Source organism: Centrocercus urophasianus, unplaced genomic scaffold, assembly GCF_019232065.1.
Source record: "Centrocercus urophasianus isolate 14NV4802_14NV808 unplaced genomic scaffold, USGS_Curo_1.0 seq_12, whole genome shotgun sequence".
NCBI classification, from domain to species: Eukaryota; Metazoa; Chordata; class Aves; order Galliformes; family Phasianidae; genus Centrocercus; species Centrocercus urophasianus.
The window spans coordinates 67,114,722-67,132,432 of record NW_024884364.1 but is presented as its reverse complement, the minus strand read 5'-3'; the positions used below and the strand labels follow the sequence as shown (position 1 = coordinate 67,132,432).

At 39.3% G+C, this 17,711-nt stretch overlaps 1 protein-coding gene across 3 annotated transcripts in view; it reads right to left on the bottom strand.

Moving 5' to 3' along the window:
• The window catches only part of TMTC4 (transmembrane O-mannosyltransferase targeting cadherins 4), a 56,506-nt gene extending 43,496 nt beyond the window's left edge, over positions 1 to 13,010 (bottom strand). For all 3 annotated transcript variants that reach the window (XM_042809755.1, XM_042809756.1, XM_042809757.1), the window contains exons 1-4: positions 12,924 to 13,010; positions 11,075 to 11,290; positions 5,124 to 5,239; positions 2,873 to 3,089 (exon numbers count right to left, since the gene is read on the bottom strand). In XM_042809755.1, the coding sequence (XP_042665689.1) occupies positions 2,873 to 3,089; positions 5,124 to 5,239; positions 11,075 to 11,236 (495 nt within the window). In that variant the 5' untranslated portion in view covers positions 11,237 to 11,290; positions 12,924 to 13,010. The remainder of the gene's footprint in view (positions 1 to 2,872; positions 3,090 to 5,123; positions 5,240 to 11,074; positions 11,291 to 12,923) is intronic.
• Between the last annotated feature and the right edge of the window lie 4,701 nt (positions 13,011 to 17,711).

The window sequence follows — 17,711 nt, the reverse complement described above, 5'->3', positions numbered from 1 at the left end:
TTTTTTTTTTTTTTTTTTTTTTTTTTTGAGTTTATATCTACATGCAGGAGCTCCAAGTTCCATGTTTCCTAGGGAAGATGAACAGTGTTGGTTTTATGAGGTGATGGTTCAGGAGCAAAAGCAGAAAATTTGATTCTTCTTCTTCATCCATGGTCTCATTTTGTGAGAAAGGGATAAGTAAAAAGAGAAACTGCATTTTCATGTAGCTTCAAGATATTTACTAACCCTCCTGTTGGAAAAGAGTTTATTTCTTTTGCACATCAGTCAAACATGATGTAACATATTTCTGAAGAACTTCAGAACATGCAAAGGTGTAGAGACATGAGAACAGAACTGAATTCACAGAAGCAGCTCTCTTCTGCTACACCCTCAGCCTCAGTTGAGCACCATAAAAGAAGAAACTGCTGGTTCCTGAACAGTGCAGAAAAACTTCATTAATTCAAAGCCAAACACCCAACTTCCCTGCTTCTTCTCCTGCCCTGTAGAGGAAGCATTTGGAAAGGTGATAATAATGAAGCATCATTCAGTTTGACAAGCTGCTCTCAGCTAATGTGATAAAAGTAAAGGCGAGCTTAGGCAATTTTGAAAATAAATGCCAATTTATTATAATAAAGATTAAGGAGTTAACAACACACATATGGCCTTAAATGACTCCAAATGCACAATTTTCTCATCTCAGAGAAGGATCAGGTGCATAATGTCTGATAACAAGGTAAATGGAAAAATTCAGTTTTAAATTAGTATCAGGCATATTCTTATGCCTGTGTTTCATCTCTCAAGCATTACACAGAATAAACATTTATTAAGAGAAAGATGCCATAGCAATGTTTACTTGCCTGTAGAAAAATACATATAATGATAGATGTTTTTATTATATGGCTACTGAAAGCATTAAACTTTTCAAGATCTGTTTTAGATGACAAGTTTGTTTTGTGCTGCACATACCCAAAACCACAGCAGCAGACTGACAGATTCCTCACTATTCTGTGTCAAAATATGTCATCTCATTTCAAAACCAGAATGCCGTGCTACCTGAAGCTCACAGCTCTAAAACAATGAGAAATGCTCTTTGAGGAGATGCTTCCTGACATGCATTCATGCTGGAACCATAGCAGTATCATGACTGTTGTGGTGCAACAAGATTTATCATTTACTGGGAAGATGATCAGAAGCCTCTGTCAGCTCCTGGATCTTAGAAGAGATGTGTTATCTAAGCATACTTTTTCCTCTTCTTCCATTGTTTGCCCAAAGTGTACATAAGTCTTCAAAGCTCACATAGCTGTCAGACTAAATCACTTATGATTTATTTTATATGACCATTGTTTGAATAATCATTGCCTCCTCACAAATATATTTTTAAATAGAACAATGAATAAAATTATGGATATTAATAAAGATGTCAATAGCAAGATTATGATTAAGATTCCCATGACATTTCACTTTATATCAAAACACCAAAAACACTGAGGACTTTTCTTACCTCACTTTGACATCTAAAACTGTTTTGGAAAACATATCAGGGACCCTTCTGACTAGGTGCTCTAATAAAAAAGCTGTTACGTAGGCAAACACCAAAGAACAAATTACAGGATGTTTTAGCCACACTGCCAAATAAGGTTCAGAATTTGCTAATCCAGAACCTTCTCCAGGTTTCCAGTACGTACAAGATCTCCAGTTAACTGAGAGGCACTTTCTTCTGTTACCTCTTCCCCATCAATCACATACAACAAGAATGAAAAAGGGTCACAAAAAAAAAGCCATATTTTAAATGAAAAGAGATCAGTGTCACACACACAGAACACTGTACAATGAGGATTCAGAGTTCCTTTACAGGACAAAGTTAAAATTAGTACCTTTTAAATACATCAGTCCCTCCAAACTCTAAATAAAAAATATTCTTGCACTGCAACTATTTTTCATTTCATGTATTCTTACTCATAAGATATTAATCAGGAACCAAAGCCAGCAAATACACCAGCAAAAGGCCATAAAACTTTCTCAGCTATGAGGGCAGAACACCTTAAGAAAATCATTTTGTCTTCACTAGAGCTTGCACAAGACCAAACTTTGATGTTTGGTCAGGTATTTTAATTGGACACTACTCACATGCCATGTTCCTATTTCGCATCTTTATAGCTTCAACTTCCAGTCACTATTACGCTTCTGTCTGTGCTATTAAAGGGACCATTACTATCAAATTTCTGCTTCCCATGTACATAATTACTGGCTGTGATTAAAAAAAAAACACAAAACCATTCTTTAATCTTCTCCTTCATACTAAAAATATAAATCCATGGAATTTGATCCATCATGACATGGGATGATTTCCAATCCTTTAATCACTTTCATGGCTCTTCTGAGTCCTCTCCATTTTTCCCAGTATCCCCAATGCATCATGGATTGAAAACTGGATAAAATATCCTAATAGTCACATACAGAGTTTATGTAATAACCCTATTCCAATATTCTATCATCTTGCCTTTTATCAAAGCAAATTGGAATGAAAAGTAGTTAAGCATTTGCATTCAGTTTATCTTCCATTCTTCTTGGCTACTCATGTGCTAATGTTTCTAGTAATGAATTCTTAATCCAGCAATTAGGAAAACTCTGTAGTTTAGGGCTATCCTTCTTTAGTTATTGTACTTAAATGATTTAATTTATCTTCCTTAATAAGGTCCAGCCCTGTGGAATTACAGGGTTTTGAAAGCACTAACCATAATATTTGATCGTTCTTGTAAGCCAAGTGTCAAGAGAAGCGTTAAGAATATATATAAGCGAAGAGTACAGTAAAAGGCTATGTCAAAGCTGATTAATCAAGACAGTCAAAAACTTCTAAGATACAAATTGCTGGAAATAAGTATTCAGTACTTACACATTCAGTGTGCACTGGATGTACAGCAAACAGCAAAGCAGCTAGAAGAGATGTCTTTGGAGCCAGGTTTAGTCTTCTTCCTTTATTAGTGAATTGCAATCCACCCAATAATATTGAGAACACATCAACCATCAACACTGAGATAGTACAATGCAGTATGATATTGATGACATGGAAACCAACTGGGTAGAAGCCTCCAGCAAAAAGATAATTAATTCTATATACAAACAAAAGCATTAAGGTTAGAAGTTACATGAATAGTTAGAGACATACTAACAGACAACTTAACCAACCCCCAAACCAAGACTGTATTAGAAACGAACAAAAGCTAAGGCTAAAAACAAAACAAAACAGGCTGAAAAATGCAAGCAAACCCTGGCATGCATAGTCTTACCAATTCATATCACCACAACAGGCCAGAAACAACATCCTGATCTTTATTTAAAGGTATTCATATGAGATACCATATTTAGAATATCTACTCTCTTCAAAAACATATGTTAATGTCATTGTGTTAATCACACTGATGATAAGTTAGAACTGGCTTTTGGCTACCAACAGAACTCTCAGCCTATTGTGGGAAGTCTTGGGCTTAAGAGACACTGTGTCCACAAGCAACTTGATGAAATAATTCACAGCATGGAAACTGAAATGCATAGAAACTACAATTTCTACTGGCATCCTAGCAGAAAAACATCTTAGCATTTGGACTGATGTAGAAAGCAGCTGGGTACAATCCAGCATCAATCCAGAAAGTAGTCAGGCAGCAAGTCTTAGTAACTAATCTGTGAGACAGGTTAGAGAAAATGTCATACAAGTATCAGAACGAAAAAGAAGTAAAAAACATTAAGTCTAAGATCCAACCCAAGATAGGAACTTTGAGGCAAAATGGAGAGGGTAAAGGGAGAAGCATGTTATTTTCTGTGTGCTTTTATAAGAAGGTGAGATACATAGAAACTTACAACTTCAAATACTTCATTTGACCTGCCGATGTCTGGCTTAAAAGAAATCTATTAAAAATACCTAACTCATTATAGATGTGATACACAGAAAAGTTAAACTTAGGGTATTAAGTAAGCCAAATTCTTACTTGTGAAAACAGCATTTTAAGGATCATCCCCACATGTATATAGTATCCCCCACATGATATAGTAACGATAGTATCCCAGTTCTCTCATTAAACTAACTGGGATATTACTAAAGATGGAATCTACCACAGAGACCTTGAAAAGAAAGGGAAGCACGTGCTGTTGAATGCAGTGAAAGCTTTACTAAGATTAAGACACTGACACATACCATTTAGTTGCATATTTTCCTCAATGGCAATGTAAAGAAACCTTAAGACAGCGAGACATCATGCTAAAACACTAACACTGATCTCAAGAGTCAAAGCTTTTGCTTCAGTCTGAGGAGGAATCTAAATGATTCTCCAATCTTAGCTCCTTTTTAGACCAGAAACAACTCTACAGTCAGTGCCAACTCTACATTCTGCAGCAGCTGGTTCCATAGCACAGAGTTGTTTGGGGAAAGTAAAGAAGTTTATGGCTCAGTTCTTAAAGATTCTCTGCATTACTGTGCACAGCTGCTATGTGGGTTTTTTTTTTTTTTGCTTTTTTTCTTTTTGTACAAGGATTTGGGCAAACGAGACATGAGCTAAGCATCTACAGAAGGACTCCTTGTAAACCATTAGTTGTCTGAGAAAACCAGCCAGTTAAATAGACAAGCAAACATCTTTTTCACTCAGACTCTCAGACAAACATTCACTTGAAACAAAAATATCAGGGAGATAGAGACAGAAAAATTACTCAGTGTCCTAGTGGCAAAAGGCCACAGCAGATTGATGCTATTTATAAAAAGAATCATCAGACAGCTTTACTAACCAAGCAAGGAACAGAAACTACAATAGTAATACAAGAGGCAGCAGGGCTAAGTGGAGGGAACATGCATTTCTTTCCTTGAAAACACACTGATCCACAATGCTCCTAATACCAAAGTATTTTGAGATGCAATCTCTGAAAAGTATATTGAAAAACAACGTCAAAATAATGTGTACTTAGGAAAAGAAACAATTTGAAAATTAAAACTCAATTTGAGATTAAGAAAGAGAGCAGAAAAATCAGACTAAGGAAGGACATCCAACTCCCTCCAGATATTTCGTCTTTCCCTTTTTCATCTTGCCTCCTCCCTAAAATCAACATGCCAATATGCATTTAAAATAATCTTAAACCTAGAACAAAATGGCAAGTCTCACCTGAAAGTTAGGACAGTAAGTGGTCGATACGACTTATGACTGGTATTGCTGCTGAGTTTGCTACCCCAAAAGTCATGATGCCACAGGTCACCAAGTGGGGTTTCTGCCCTGAGATCCTGAAATAAAACACCAGATTCATAACATCTCTGATTCAAAGAAGCTATAACACAAATGAGTTCTAAGTAATACAAGCTCATGTTAACACAAACATACCAGGTGTTTTGCTGGCTCTCCACCAACATTTGACAAAGTTAAAAAGTTTGTAATGAAGGTCAAGTTTTGAATTCCTGTCATACAATCACAGAATGATGTGGATTGGAGGGGACCTTAAAGATTGTCTAGTTCCAACTCTTCTGTCGTAGGCAGAGTTGCCAACCACTAAATCAGGCTGCTCACGATCCCATCCAACCTGGTCTTGAATGCCTCTGGAGATGGAGTATTCACAACATCTCTGTTCCAGCACCTCACAACCCTCTGAGTAAAAATTCTTTCCAATCATCTAACCTAAATCTCCTCCCCCTTAGCTTAAAGCCATTCCCCTTTGTCCTATCACATTCAGATGATGTAAAAAGTCTGCCTCTCTCCTGCTTACAAGCTCCTTTTAAGAACTGGAAGGACAAAATGAGGTCTCCCAGAGCCTTCTCAAAGCTAAACAAGCCCAGCTTCCTCAACCTTTCTTCACAGGAGAAGTGCTCCAGCTTTTTGATTATCTGGCCCTCCTCTAAACCTGTTCCAATAGCTTTGTACCCTTTCTGTACTGGGGGCCCCAGGCCTGGACACAGAGCTCCAGATGGGGTCTCACAGAGTAGAGGGGGACAATCACCTCCTCTTCCTCCTGGCCACCTCTCTTCTGATGTAGCCCAGGATACTGCTGGCCCTCTGGGCTGCAAGAGCACACTGCCGCCTCATGTTCAGTTCTTTGTCCATCAGGATTCCATCTCCACAAGTCTCCTCTCAATGAGTTCTTCTCCCAGCCTGTACTCATATCAGGGATTGCCTTGACCCAAGTGCAACACCTTGTACTCGACTCTTTTAAACGTCGTTAGAGTCTTCTGTGCCCACTTTTTGAGCACATCCAGACCATCAAAAAGAATCAAAGCATCTTGACCTTTAAGTAGGCATAACTACATGAAATTTAGTAGAACAATGAGTATGTCAGTTGATAATCTGGTCCAATATTCGAAATAGAATGCATACAAGAAAACCCACCTTTACCTAATATTGTAAAATGTCTTTCATTTCACCTTGTTTTAAGGTTATCGTGCAGAAGAGGCCACTGTCACAAACAGCTATTTTTAAAACAGTGCAAGTAGGACAACTATTGATGAAAACAAGGAAGCAAGGAGACCGAAGACAGATAAGAACAAGTTCTTTCTGAAGCTTTACTTTGCACAGAATACTATTTAATCAGCACTTTAAAAAAATGTTAATACATGAAGCCAATAATAAGGTTTTTTGCATACTGGTCTAAACAATTATAAATTACAAAAATAGCAGATGCTAAAATGAACAAATTGTGTTAATTTTGGTTGGGTCAGAGCCTAAAAAAATACCCAAAACACTGCAAAGGATAAGTATGCTCTTTGCTTTTCTCTTAAAGCCATGTTGATAAACAAAACATTCATATAACACAGACTACTGAGTGACAAACACAGACTTTGGAGAAGAAAAAAATAAGGAAGCCACCTTTCTGAAGAGGTGGGCTTTGTAGTACCCTCCTTAGTTCTTTGTGAGAGTAAGCTGTTGAGCTCAATCCAAAACTCTCATCTTCTACTCTCCCTTATTCCTCTGCTTTTCTGAGAAAAATTCTAATAAGCAAATATACAGGTTACATACACTTAAGATGGAGCCTAAAAACAATATTGTACTAGCTAATGAATACCTTTTATTTGAATGCTGATATTACACCTGCAATCAAAAGAAAGTTACTCCACTCCGTCCTTCTTTCACTCTCTTCTTTTAGGATTTTAAATAGACCAACAAATCAAAAGGAGACCAAACAACCAATTCAAACAACAGTAAATTGATAAACCAGCCTGCCGACCTCATGAAAGGTCTTTCAAAGCCTGGTGCCCTATGTCTTACTCATTTTACATCTCCATCTACTTACAAAGTTGGCCCATTGTAATAAACTTGGCTCGTTACCTCCAATTTCTTAAAAACACTGCTATTATCTTACTTATTTCTACATTATCCTGGGCTCTACAGTACCTTTCATCTTATCCCTAGATGCATTTTTGGCCTGCCAGAAAGTCAAGAGATAATATATCACTGCTAATCCCAATATACAACTAAACGCCTGTGCCATGCTTACTAGCTGCTGCTGGACTGAACTTGCAATATCTGAGTTTTTCCTGGTTCTCTTAATACATTCTGTTCTCTATCCATCAAAAAATCCAGAAAAATAGTTTTCTATCACTAAATCAAACCTGGCCAATATCAGTTAACAGTTACAGAGGGATCTGGATAGGCTGGTTTGATGCACTGGAGCCAATTGTATGAGGTTTGAAAAGAATAAGTGCCAAGTTCTGCACTTCAGTCACAAGAATTCCGTGCAACACTACAGGCTTGAGGCAGAATGACTGGAAGGCTGCATGAAGGAAAAGGGGTGCTAGCTAGTCAGCTGTCTGAACATGAGGTGGCTCAGAGGAAACCCCATTGTTCTCTACAATGATCTGAAAGGAGATTGAGGTGAGGTAAGGATTGTTCTTTTCTCCCAGGTAAATAGTGATAGGATGGGAGGTAATAGCCTCAGGTTGGGTATTAGGAAAAAATAATATTCTCCAGAAGAGCGGTCAAGCATCAGAACAGGCTGCCCAGGGAGGTGGTGGAATCCCTGACCCTGGAGGTGTTCAAGAAATGTGTAGATATGTTGATTAGATTTTAGCGAGTATGGTGGTGAAGACTTGATGGTTGGACTTGATGATCTTAATGGTCTTTTCTGATCTGAAGGATTCTATGAATTAGGATGAGGAAGTAACATAATAATCTTGCAACAACATACTATCAAACAGAAACATTCTGAAATATGTTACTAACAAATATGCAGAAAAGAGACTGCTAACAAGGCAGCCTTTGAAAAGTCTTATACTGCAGATGTAAATTAAGGCATTTTCAATGAAAATATTAAGAAACCAAGACTCCTGGGGAATCTCATTTGAATTTAAGAATTATTCCAGAGTGAAGCTTCTTCATTCTCTCACAGACATTTCTGTTGTCAAGCTATACAAAGAATTTCATTTTTTTTCTCCCAAGACCACAATTTTGGCCTTCAGCACGTTCCATTCCCCAGTGGCATGAACAAACACTAAAGGTCATAATCTGACTCTCAGAGGACTGAAGCTCATCATCAGCCCACTAAATCAATCAATATAGCCTGTTTTCACAGGGGCAAGTCAAGACTAGGTTGTACACCAACAAATTGAAGCCTTCGTACTCTTCAAGATGGATCTATTGACAGGCATTGTAGTTCTCAGACTGCTGTCCCAAACAACAGCATTGTTCCTTATACATGTTTGTGTAAGAAATGAGCTAGGAAGAAGACTTTTTTTTTTTTTTTTAAAAAAAGGAAGTACTACAATTTTAAAAGTACATCTTCTACATCACAGATAGCCTTAATGATGGGAAATCTATTTGGGATGAGCAAAGTGATATTTTCCATTCCACCAGAATCAGTCTTCTTCTGCCTTCAGCAGGAAGAATGCAGGTAAAGCTGAATACCTGGAATGATTTAGTGTTTACATCTCCTTATGACCCAGAAATTCTTAGCCACTTATCTTGTTCATGCATCTAAGCTCTGTGAGAGAAAGTTGTTTACATCAATCACCCCACAGTGAACTTTCTCTAAAAAAAGGAGCCCATTTGCTTTAAAATTCACAAGTGATAAAAAGTTACATATGATGTTCTCTATCAGAACTGAAAGTACAAATCAAAGAATCTCTAAGAACTTGATTAGCAGCAGCCCACACAAAACAGGGTTCAATTCTAGAAAAAAAAAAAAAAAAAAAAAAAAGGTCAGTTTTTCTATAAAAAGGCTTATGGAAATGACACACTGTGTCCGAAGTTTATGAAGACAAAAGCCATTGTTGTGTACTAGTTAAAATGCTACTTAAAGGAAAGATTGGCTGGGGAAAAGGGGGATTGGGCAGGGAAGCTAGTACATTAAAAAAAAAAAAATCAGTGTTCAGCACCCAAGAAGACATAGATAGAGTAACTCAGTAAATCTATAAAATTACTTTATCTGTTCTCTCTCCTATTGAAAAAGCAGAAAATAGAGAAAACATGCTGTAGCTTATTAAATGAACTCTGCCTTTTCTATATGCTCTTCCTCCCAACTAAAAACTCAGTCTCCTAACTTTTCTTATGGAGTTGATGTATATACATTAGTACTTACCTAACCCTATGTTAAAATGATACTGTTGACAAATTCTCATTTAGTTTCCACGAGATAATACAAGATTTTGATATGAAAAGTAGAGTAAGCCTCACAGTTGTTTGTTTGTTTTCAAATGAACAGCCTAGATTTGGGTTAATCTATTCAAGCAATTGGCTGAATGTCTCAGCACTGCCAAAAGCTATAATCCTGATGAAGGTTGTTGTGTTGTACAGATAAATAAAAATATTTTGAAAATAAAAAGTGAAAGAAGTGGAGAAAGATTACTAGTGTGGAAATTCTACAAGAAGAAAACAACTTGCCTTGTTTCAACATCAGTCTTTTGCTTGTTCTTTCAGGAAATTAAAATATATTATTGTGCCCCAAATAAAACTTTGCAGAATGAAACATTCCCAGGAGCTGTGTAATTTAAAATAGAATGCCTTAAAAAAACAAAACAAAACAGCACAACAACACAAAAACAACAGAAAAACCAAACTACTGTAGGATCTTAATTTGTTGATAGTCTTTTAATATAAGCTTTGAGATTTAATTCCAATTTGATGGATTTTTTTCTTCCCAATACGCTTATAACTTGAGGCACAATGATGTGTACAAGTCTAACATAAATCTGTCTGAGTAAAGAGTAGTACTGTCAAGTTCTAAAATGCACATTGCAGTATGTTGCCTCTAACTTTTGTACATCTTAGTTTTTAAGTATTTCAAGAATTACCCATTGCATGTATGATCAGTGTTTAAAAAGTAGGGAAGAAACACAGGAAAAAAAAGCTTTCCTTGCTCCTTTAACATTTCTGTGGCATAAACCACAGCTGGAGAACCCTGCATATTACAACTGGTTAGTTATCTCGCAACCAAACTGTATTTGCCCATCACTCCAAGGAGATAATGAAAATTTCTTTATTTACTATTAAGAGATACTGGAAAAATCTACTGCGGACTCCCTCTCTCACTTAGAAATGAGCATTAGATTTATAGGCAGTTCTTGATATACAGGTACCCTGTGAAGAATTGTTACCAATCAGCACATCCAAATTAGCTGCGACCCTAGATAATGCTGCCTTAGATGAGAAGTAGATGAACTCCATCTGCCATGGCAGAGAAATCTCTTTTCCTTGACCATATATCAAGACTTGTCAAGCAGAGTATTTCACTTGCAAAAAAAAAGAAAGGTGACATGTTCTGAGGGGAAAAAAAACAACCCTCTTTAATTCGCTCACTCTTTTGTATTATTATGCATTAGAACCCAAGTCATGTTTTTCACATAGCTTTAGGAATAAGATTTTGTTCAGTTTTTCTGCAGAGCACTGCTGCACAGCTTGCCTGTCAACGATAAAGAAAGCTTACTACAAAAAAGAACAACAAAAAAACCCACCAAAACACCAAACTCAAGAAAAATAAAGCTCAAAAAAAGAAATATCATAAGGAAGTTTTCTACTAGGATGAGTACTATGGGCCTCCTTAGACAAATTGTGGCCACTATTTCTTTTCTATTAACACTTAAGTCAAAAGGGAAGAAAAAAAGAAAACAAAAAAACCAACAACAAAAAAAGAGACAAACCTTATTATTGATGATGGCTTCAGAATCATCAAAGACAAAATCTCCATCATAGCTGTTAGCAAAGCAGAGGAAGGAAATTAATGCCACAACAGTCTTAGCCCAGCATGACGGAAGGAGGAACCATGATATGTCATGGTCCAGGTTAGGTTCTGCCTGTGCCATTATGTGAAATCCTTGTTCCAAGTTGGGAGCTTCAGCATTATGTTGGTTGCAAATCTGAAAGAAATAGATACAAGTGCTCAATTACAGTAGCATTTCAATTAAAAAGAAGAAAAGAAAAGAAAAATTAAAATGGAAGGTTGTGTTGTGTGACATTTCCTTATCCCAAATCTAACACCTTTGCTTCAGAGTGTATGGTAATCACTGGAACATACCTAAACTTAATTTTGTACTTCAAACTTGGAAGAAAGCCACAGTTTCTCATGGTCTATGCACAGAGACAAAAGCCAAGAGATTCTTAGATTCTAAGTTAAAGCTCTGGCACAGATAAATTCTAAAATCTTGAGCAAGACACTTTTAATTTTGTTTCTTACTATTCTTTTCAAGTACAACAAACTGGGGTGTCACAGGGAGTGCGAAGCATTTATAAAGTCCCTATGAGGATGGTAAACGTTTTAATTTCCTTATAGAGAGCAAGGAGTGCAGAAACACAAGCAATTGCAGAATGAAATGAACTTTGCCCTGGTTAACTGAACGAAAGGCTCCAGCCTTGCATGTAGCCCATACTGGCAATTCATACAAACGTCACAGCCAGCTAATGGACTAGGCCTAAATCTCTACAATTCAAGCAGCAAGACAACAGGTATCGCACAATTAAGACTCAAAGTGGCGTTCATTGGGTCATTCTGCTCACGTCAGACACGGTACAGGCTTCATTCCACCTGCTATCATAGCATCCACCTGCTAGAATCTTAGAATCACAGAATGGCGTGGGTTGAAAAGGACCACAATGATCATCAAGCTTCAACCCCCCTGCTGTGTGCAGGGTTGCCAACCAGCAGACCAGGCTGCTCAGAGCTATCCTCATAGGCATTTGGCTGTTGAGGCAAATGGAAAGGCCACGCAATCTCCCCGCATTGGCAGGTTACCCACGAGCCATCTTTGCTCAGCAGGGTCCCTCCTGCTGCCCCCAAACCCGGCTCTGCCCGGACAGCTGTTCTGCCTTTGCTCCTCCTGAGCTCCCACACCACAGCCAGTGCTGCTACAAATGGCAGCGACGAGCCTGCAGATGGAAAACTATAGCAAAAGCCGGGCAGTACGTGAAGTTTCTAACTCCAAACACCAGAGGCACACACAGGAGCTCTGTCTCAGCTTTCCTTTGCCCTGACTCCGCTCCCAGCGCTCCCACCCGCAGCACAAAGCCGGGCACGGCTTCCTGCCGCCCAGCGGCCCCTTTGGCTCTGAGGATCCCGCAGCAGCGCTCCTGGGCTCACAGAACAAGGGGCTGCGCAAGCTGAGATCGAACGCAGCTCCTCGGCCGAGCAAAACCATGCGAGGCGCAGTTAAAACGCTCAGGTTCCTCAGCGTTCCCCTCGCGCACAAAGTTTCCCTGCTCTGTTTACCAGTTCCGCGCACGCTGCCAGCAGAGGCTCCCCCAGCGCGCCCCGCCGCTGCCGCCGCCGGACACAGCGATCGCTCCGAGCGGCGGGGGGGAGGAAAGGAGGAGAAGGGAATGAGCGGCACAGCTCCCTCCGCGCAGCCAGACAGGGAAGTTTGGCGGCGGCCCTGCCCCGCTCGAGGCTCCGCTTTTGTGCGGGGGGTGTCAACCCGTCACCCCGTCCGGAGCGGCTCCGAGCTCCGCCGCCATCCCGCTGCCTGCTAGATGATCGGGGACCGCGCAAGGCGTTACCTGCGAGGAGAAGGAGCCCGCGCGGCATCTCCCAGCCGGGTGCGAAACTCTCCGGCCGGCGAGCCCCAGCCGGAGCGGCCGCCGGGGGAGGGGCCGCCGCTTCGCCTCCGGGAAACATCCCCACAACCCATTGGCAGCGCCGCCGCCCCACCCCTCCTTCTGCCCGCCTCCCCCTCCCCGCCCATTGGCGGCGCGGCGTGACGCGCGGCGGGCCGGGCTGAGCTGAGCTGAGGGAGCGGAGCTGAGCTGAGGGAGCGGAGCTGAGCTGAGGGAGCGGAGCTGAGCTGAGGGAGCGGAGCGGAGCGGAGCGGAGCGGGCAAAGCGCTTGCGGTTGCGAGCGGGGGTCGGTGTGAGGCCCTCAACGTGTGCCCACCGCCCTCTGCACGACGCTGCGAACCTACCCTGAGTGCTGTGTCCGCTGGCTGACGGGCTCTGCGTGTGGGGAGGGTGTCCAGCTGAGCACAACCCGTAAGGAGAAGGGCTTTGTCGGCTGTGCTTTGTTCGTGCGTGTCTTGTGAGAAAGTGTGGTGATGAAGTACTGAGATATAAGACCGAACGTTAGGCGGAAGCTGTCCTAAAAACGATAAAACCTTCGCGTAGTGAAGGAGGATGAGAAATGTTGGCTGGGAGCCAGGCAGAGGGGTACAATTTGGAGAAGAGTTTTTTGAGAAATACCGAAAAAAAAAATACACAATCAAGTGTCAAATCAGCAAGGTTATTTCCTGGCTTCATCTCTCAGGTGGAAATGCTGCTCTGGGAAGGCTGCAGTGGCTGTCACCCATAGTCGGCTGCTTTACACCTGCTGTCACATATCTGCTGCTGCCATGTGGGCAGCTCCGCTGACCCAGCACAATTTCCAGGCTAGTAGGTTATTTAAGTATACACGAAATCCTTTCTTTTAAGACCCAGTCTGTAATACAGCCTTCTTCCGTAGCTATCATGAAGCATCTGAGGTTCTTCTGGATAGGGAAAGTGGTAGAAAACAGGCAGCGAGCCATTGCAAAGCATGTTGTCCACCAGTCAGAGCTCGCAGAAACTTCTGCTGCCTTTGTCACTAAAGCTTAAATAAATATCTAAAGACTTTGAGCTGCCAAACAGCAAATTGTGCCTTGCAGTTGAAAGACCTTGTCTGCTCTGCCCTTGTCCTTGACCTGAGTGACATGGCTAGACACATTCTGTAAGCTATCTTCTAATTTAATCATAAATTTAGAAACAAAATGGCAGATGGATGTCTTGATGGCTTTTTTATTGGGCTGCCTTATGAATTCAAGATAAAATACGAGATAATCTCTAACAGTATGTCCTCTAGGTTTTCTACCCCTAAAATCAAAAGCAGTGAGATTGATATCATATCAGAAACAGCTGGTTTGCCACACTGTGTTAGTCATGGTAAGGAAGAGCTTGTTCCTCACATCACATTTCCTTACTGATCCAACTTAAGACCCCCAAACTAATGCATGGAAAATATTAGCAATTTAAATTCTTGTCAACTGCCTTCCCAGTTTTTCCAGATCCAGCACTCTTGTTGAGATGACAGTATTTATTTACATTTTAAATCACTAGCGTTTACTAATGGAAATACCCCTATCTGGAAGAGGGGGGGGAGGGGGGGGGGGCCAATTTAGAGAAAAATCCAACATCCTCACTTAGGATACTACATAAAACAAACATGAATGTCATTTATTTATTATTCATTAATTCCAGTTAACTAAACTTCAGTTCATACTTAAACTTGCACATCTGTACGAATCGCTTCTAGTTTAAGCATATGCAGATACATGCAGGATTCTGTGAATCAAGGTTGAGGTTTACCTCACTGGATTAACTATGACAGTTGCTAGACCTACATCAGTTGAGTCATTTTCACATTTCTACGTTACATTTTTTTCTGCAGAGGCTTTGACATTTTCATGTTTGCTGATGTATTTATTTCTACTAATGTCCCATTTGCATGAGATACTCATCTTACTAGTTCCTTTGCTCACATTTCTTATACATCCGCACATCCCTAGTCTATATTTTACAACTGGAACTTCATTTGCTCAATGTATATCTGCTGATATCATCAGTTCTGGGGAAATTTATCTAATCCACACACCCAGGTTAACAGATATAAATCTCTCATCACCTCATGTCAGTACAATACTGATTAACGTTTCCTTATGGCATTGACAACACGTGCAGAAATCCTTCCTTCCCTTTCTTTAATTTTGAAATAAATCTATTCCTTATTTTTTTAAAAATTGTTTTACTCTTTTTATGACCTTCTGTTTCAATCAGAAGAAACCCAGAGCTAATACCTGTTCCCTAGTTCCCTCAAAATCAGATTTAAATCAGCTAGAGTTGCATAATTTATCTCCAGTCTGTTTCTTTTGAGAGTTATTACAGCACTTCATTTTAAAACAGTTCCTAAATGCAGCACTTTTTTTTTCTTTTTTTCTTTTTTCTTTTTTTTTTTTTTTTTTTTTTTTTATTTTCATATGCATTTTCTTGGTAGGTATATGTCTGTCTGAATATGTCAGTTTCCGTCTATTCACACTGTAGTTTTCTCGCTATGCTACATTGATCTACCTAAGAGGCAATCACATCCTTATTTTTAGAAGCATGCCATTGCAGATTTGCACAAAGACCAATCTTCCTTTTGTAAGAAAGGAGTGTGCAAGAGACATATTTCAAAGGATCAGCATTTGCAAGTATTGCAGTGACTTTGTAGATGAGAATAAAATGTCAGTCACTCTGGCAGTGAGGGATTCAGCCAAAATATTTCGGAAGCCTTAAAAGAACATCAGACCTTACCATAGCTGCATTTTAAAAACTGCATCTTCATTGCTTCAAAATCCATCTCCACTGGATTTTGCCTTCGTGAATGTGGGTGTGTCCACTGAGCACAGTTGCTTTTAACAGGAGATAATCTGCTCCTGGATGGTTGGGACATGCACAAACATTATATGCAAAGGTGCTAGCTATTTCTTAAACGTAATTTAATGATCTCTTTCTCTAGGCAACTTCTGTCTCGTGTGTTTATTATGCTAGCTACAAGGCATTTTAAGCATCAGAAAGTCCTAGGTAGCTTATTTTACATTCAATTATATAAATAGGTGGATTTGCATGTGTATACATACATTTGAATACACAGGCAAACTCATCTTTAAGGTCTTTTCCAACCTGAGTGATTCTATGATTCTGTGATTCTATAGTTGCAGCCTTGTTTAACTCTAAGTGGTAAAAACAAAACACAAATGAAGCAAAAGTTACAAAATTGTTGCAGGAGATATGGAGTGAATGCAGGCTTGTTTTACAGGGATTTGTCTCATATTCCTACACCTCCTTGCTTTAGTAACTGCCATTCCTGTCATGCCCTGTGTCAACCATCTTCATTAAGAACCTGCTCTATTCCTCACTTTGCTTTCTTACTTGTCACCTGCTCCAGATTTGGTTTATTCTGTGACTAACTAAAGCTATGAATGGCCTGCCCAGACTCCTTGGCTATCCAGCCACCACACAGAAAGCATAACAGTGAAAGTATCTGTCAGGTTGCTACCCTTTACACCGCTGTTACAATTTTTATAAAGCATATGAGTACTCTCCAGTTGGTGTTCTTGCACCTAGCTAAATCTGTGGGCCAAAAGTTTTCAGAAGAGGACTGACAAGCCAATCCCATCATTTTTTTGTTCCTTAGAAGCCAGGCATTCAGTCAAGTGTTTGACGCTTCAGCCCTGCTACTCTAGAAATATCCTTGCTCAGTGGATAAGAATGGGCAGATCTGTTGAAGACATGTTGCTAAATTCATGTAATGTTTAGGGTAAATTTGAAAGATTATGGCTTGGAGTCTTGCATTAAAAAGTATTTAATCATGTGTTATCTTTCCCCACATGGATAGTTAACAAATATATATTTTATATATATATAAAATAGTTGTTAATTCTGAAAGAGAACTATCCTCAGTCCTAGGTGTGGTTGTGAAATGCCTTCTTGTCAGTATAAAATAACAATATTGTACCAGGTCAAAAACTTGTGAATAACAAAGATTCTGCTGCTCTATTGCTCTCTGAACCATAGAATCTGCAGTTCTTCAGAAATAATACAAGGCATATTTTAGCTTTCATAGGAAAAAAAAAACCAAACAACAGAACATTGATAATAACTACGTGTATCAACACAGTTACTCCAACTCCTTCAGTGTCAACCCTTCAGCTACTTCACTCTTTGCTTCTGCCTTGACTTTTGTCCTGTTGGAGAAAATACAAAGTTTTCACTTAACTGGGATGCATTTTTCTCTCTCCACTCTCTCTTTGCCAGACATTGAAATAAAAGTAACTGTCAATGCTTGACACAAAGAAGCAGAAGATAAAAAAGACAATTTAAATGGAAAGTGGAGCTCTTAAATCACTTTCAAAGGTACTCAAATTTCCTTTCTGAAATTATTTCAAGCCGTATGGGAAGAAGACTGGAAACCTAGTAGGGTTGATTGTATGTGCTAGCATTATATGATTTAAGAATATTTCCGAGTTTTACAATGAAAAAAAGTACTATTGTCCTAATCAATGTCTGTTCAAGCATCTCTGTTCTGTCAGAGGCAGTTTGTAATTCATCATTTTTACCTTTCAATTTAATAGTATTTTATCTGCATATTTATATAAATATGTAAATGTTTAAATATACATATAAGTAGGCATTTTAAAAGACCTCTGTCTATCTTATGTTTGAGTTGGTATTGTATACTACACAAAGTTGTACTGCAATACATTAAAAGATTAAGGAAATGATATCATAGTGGGAAAACAAAAG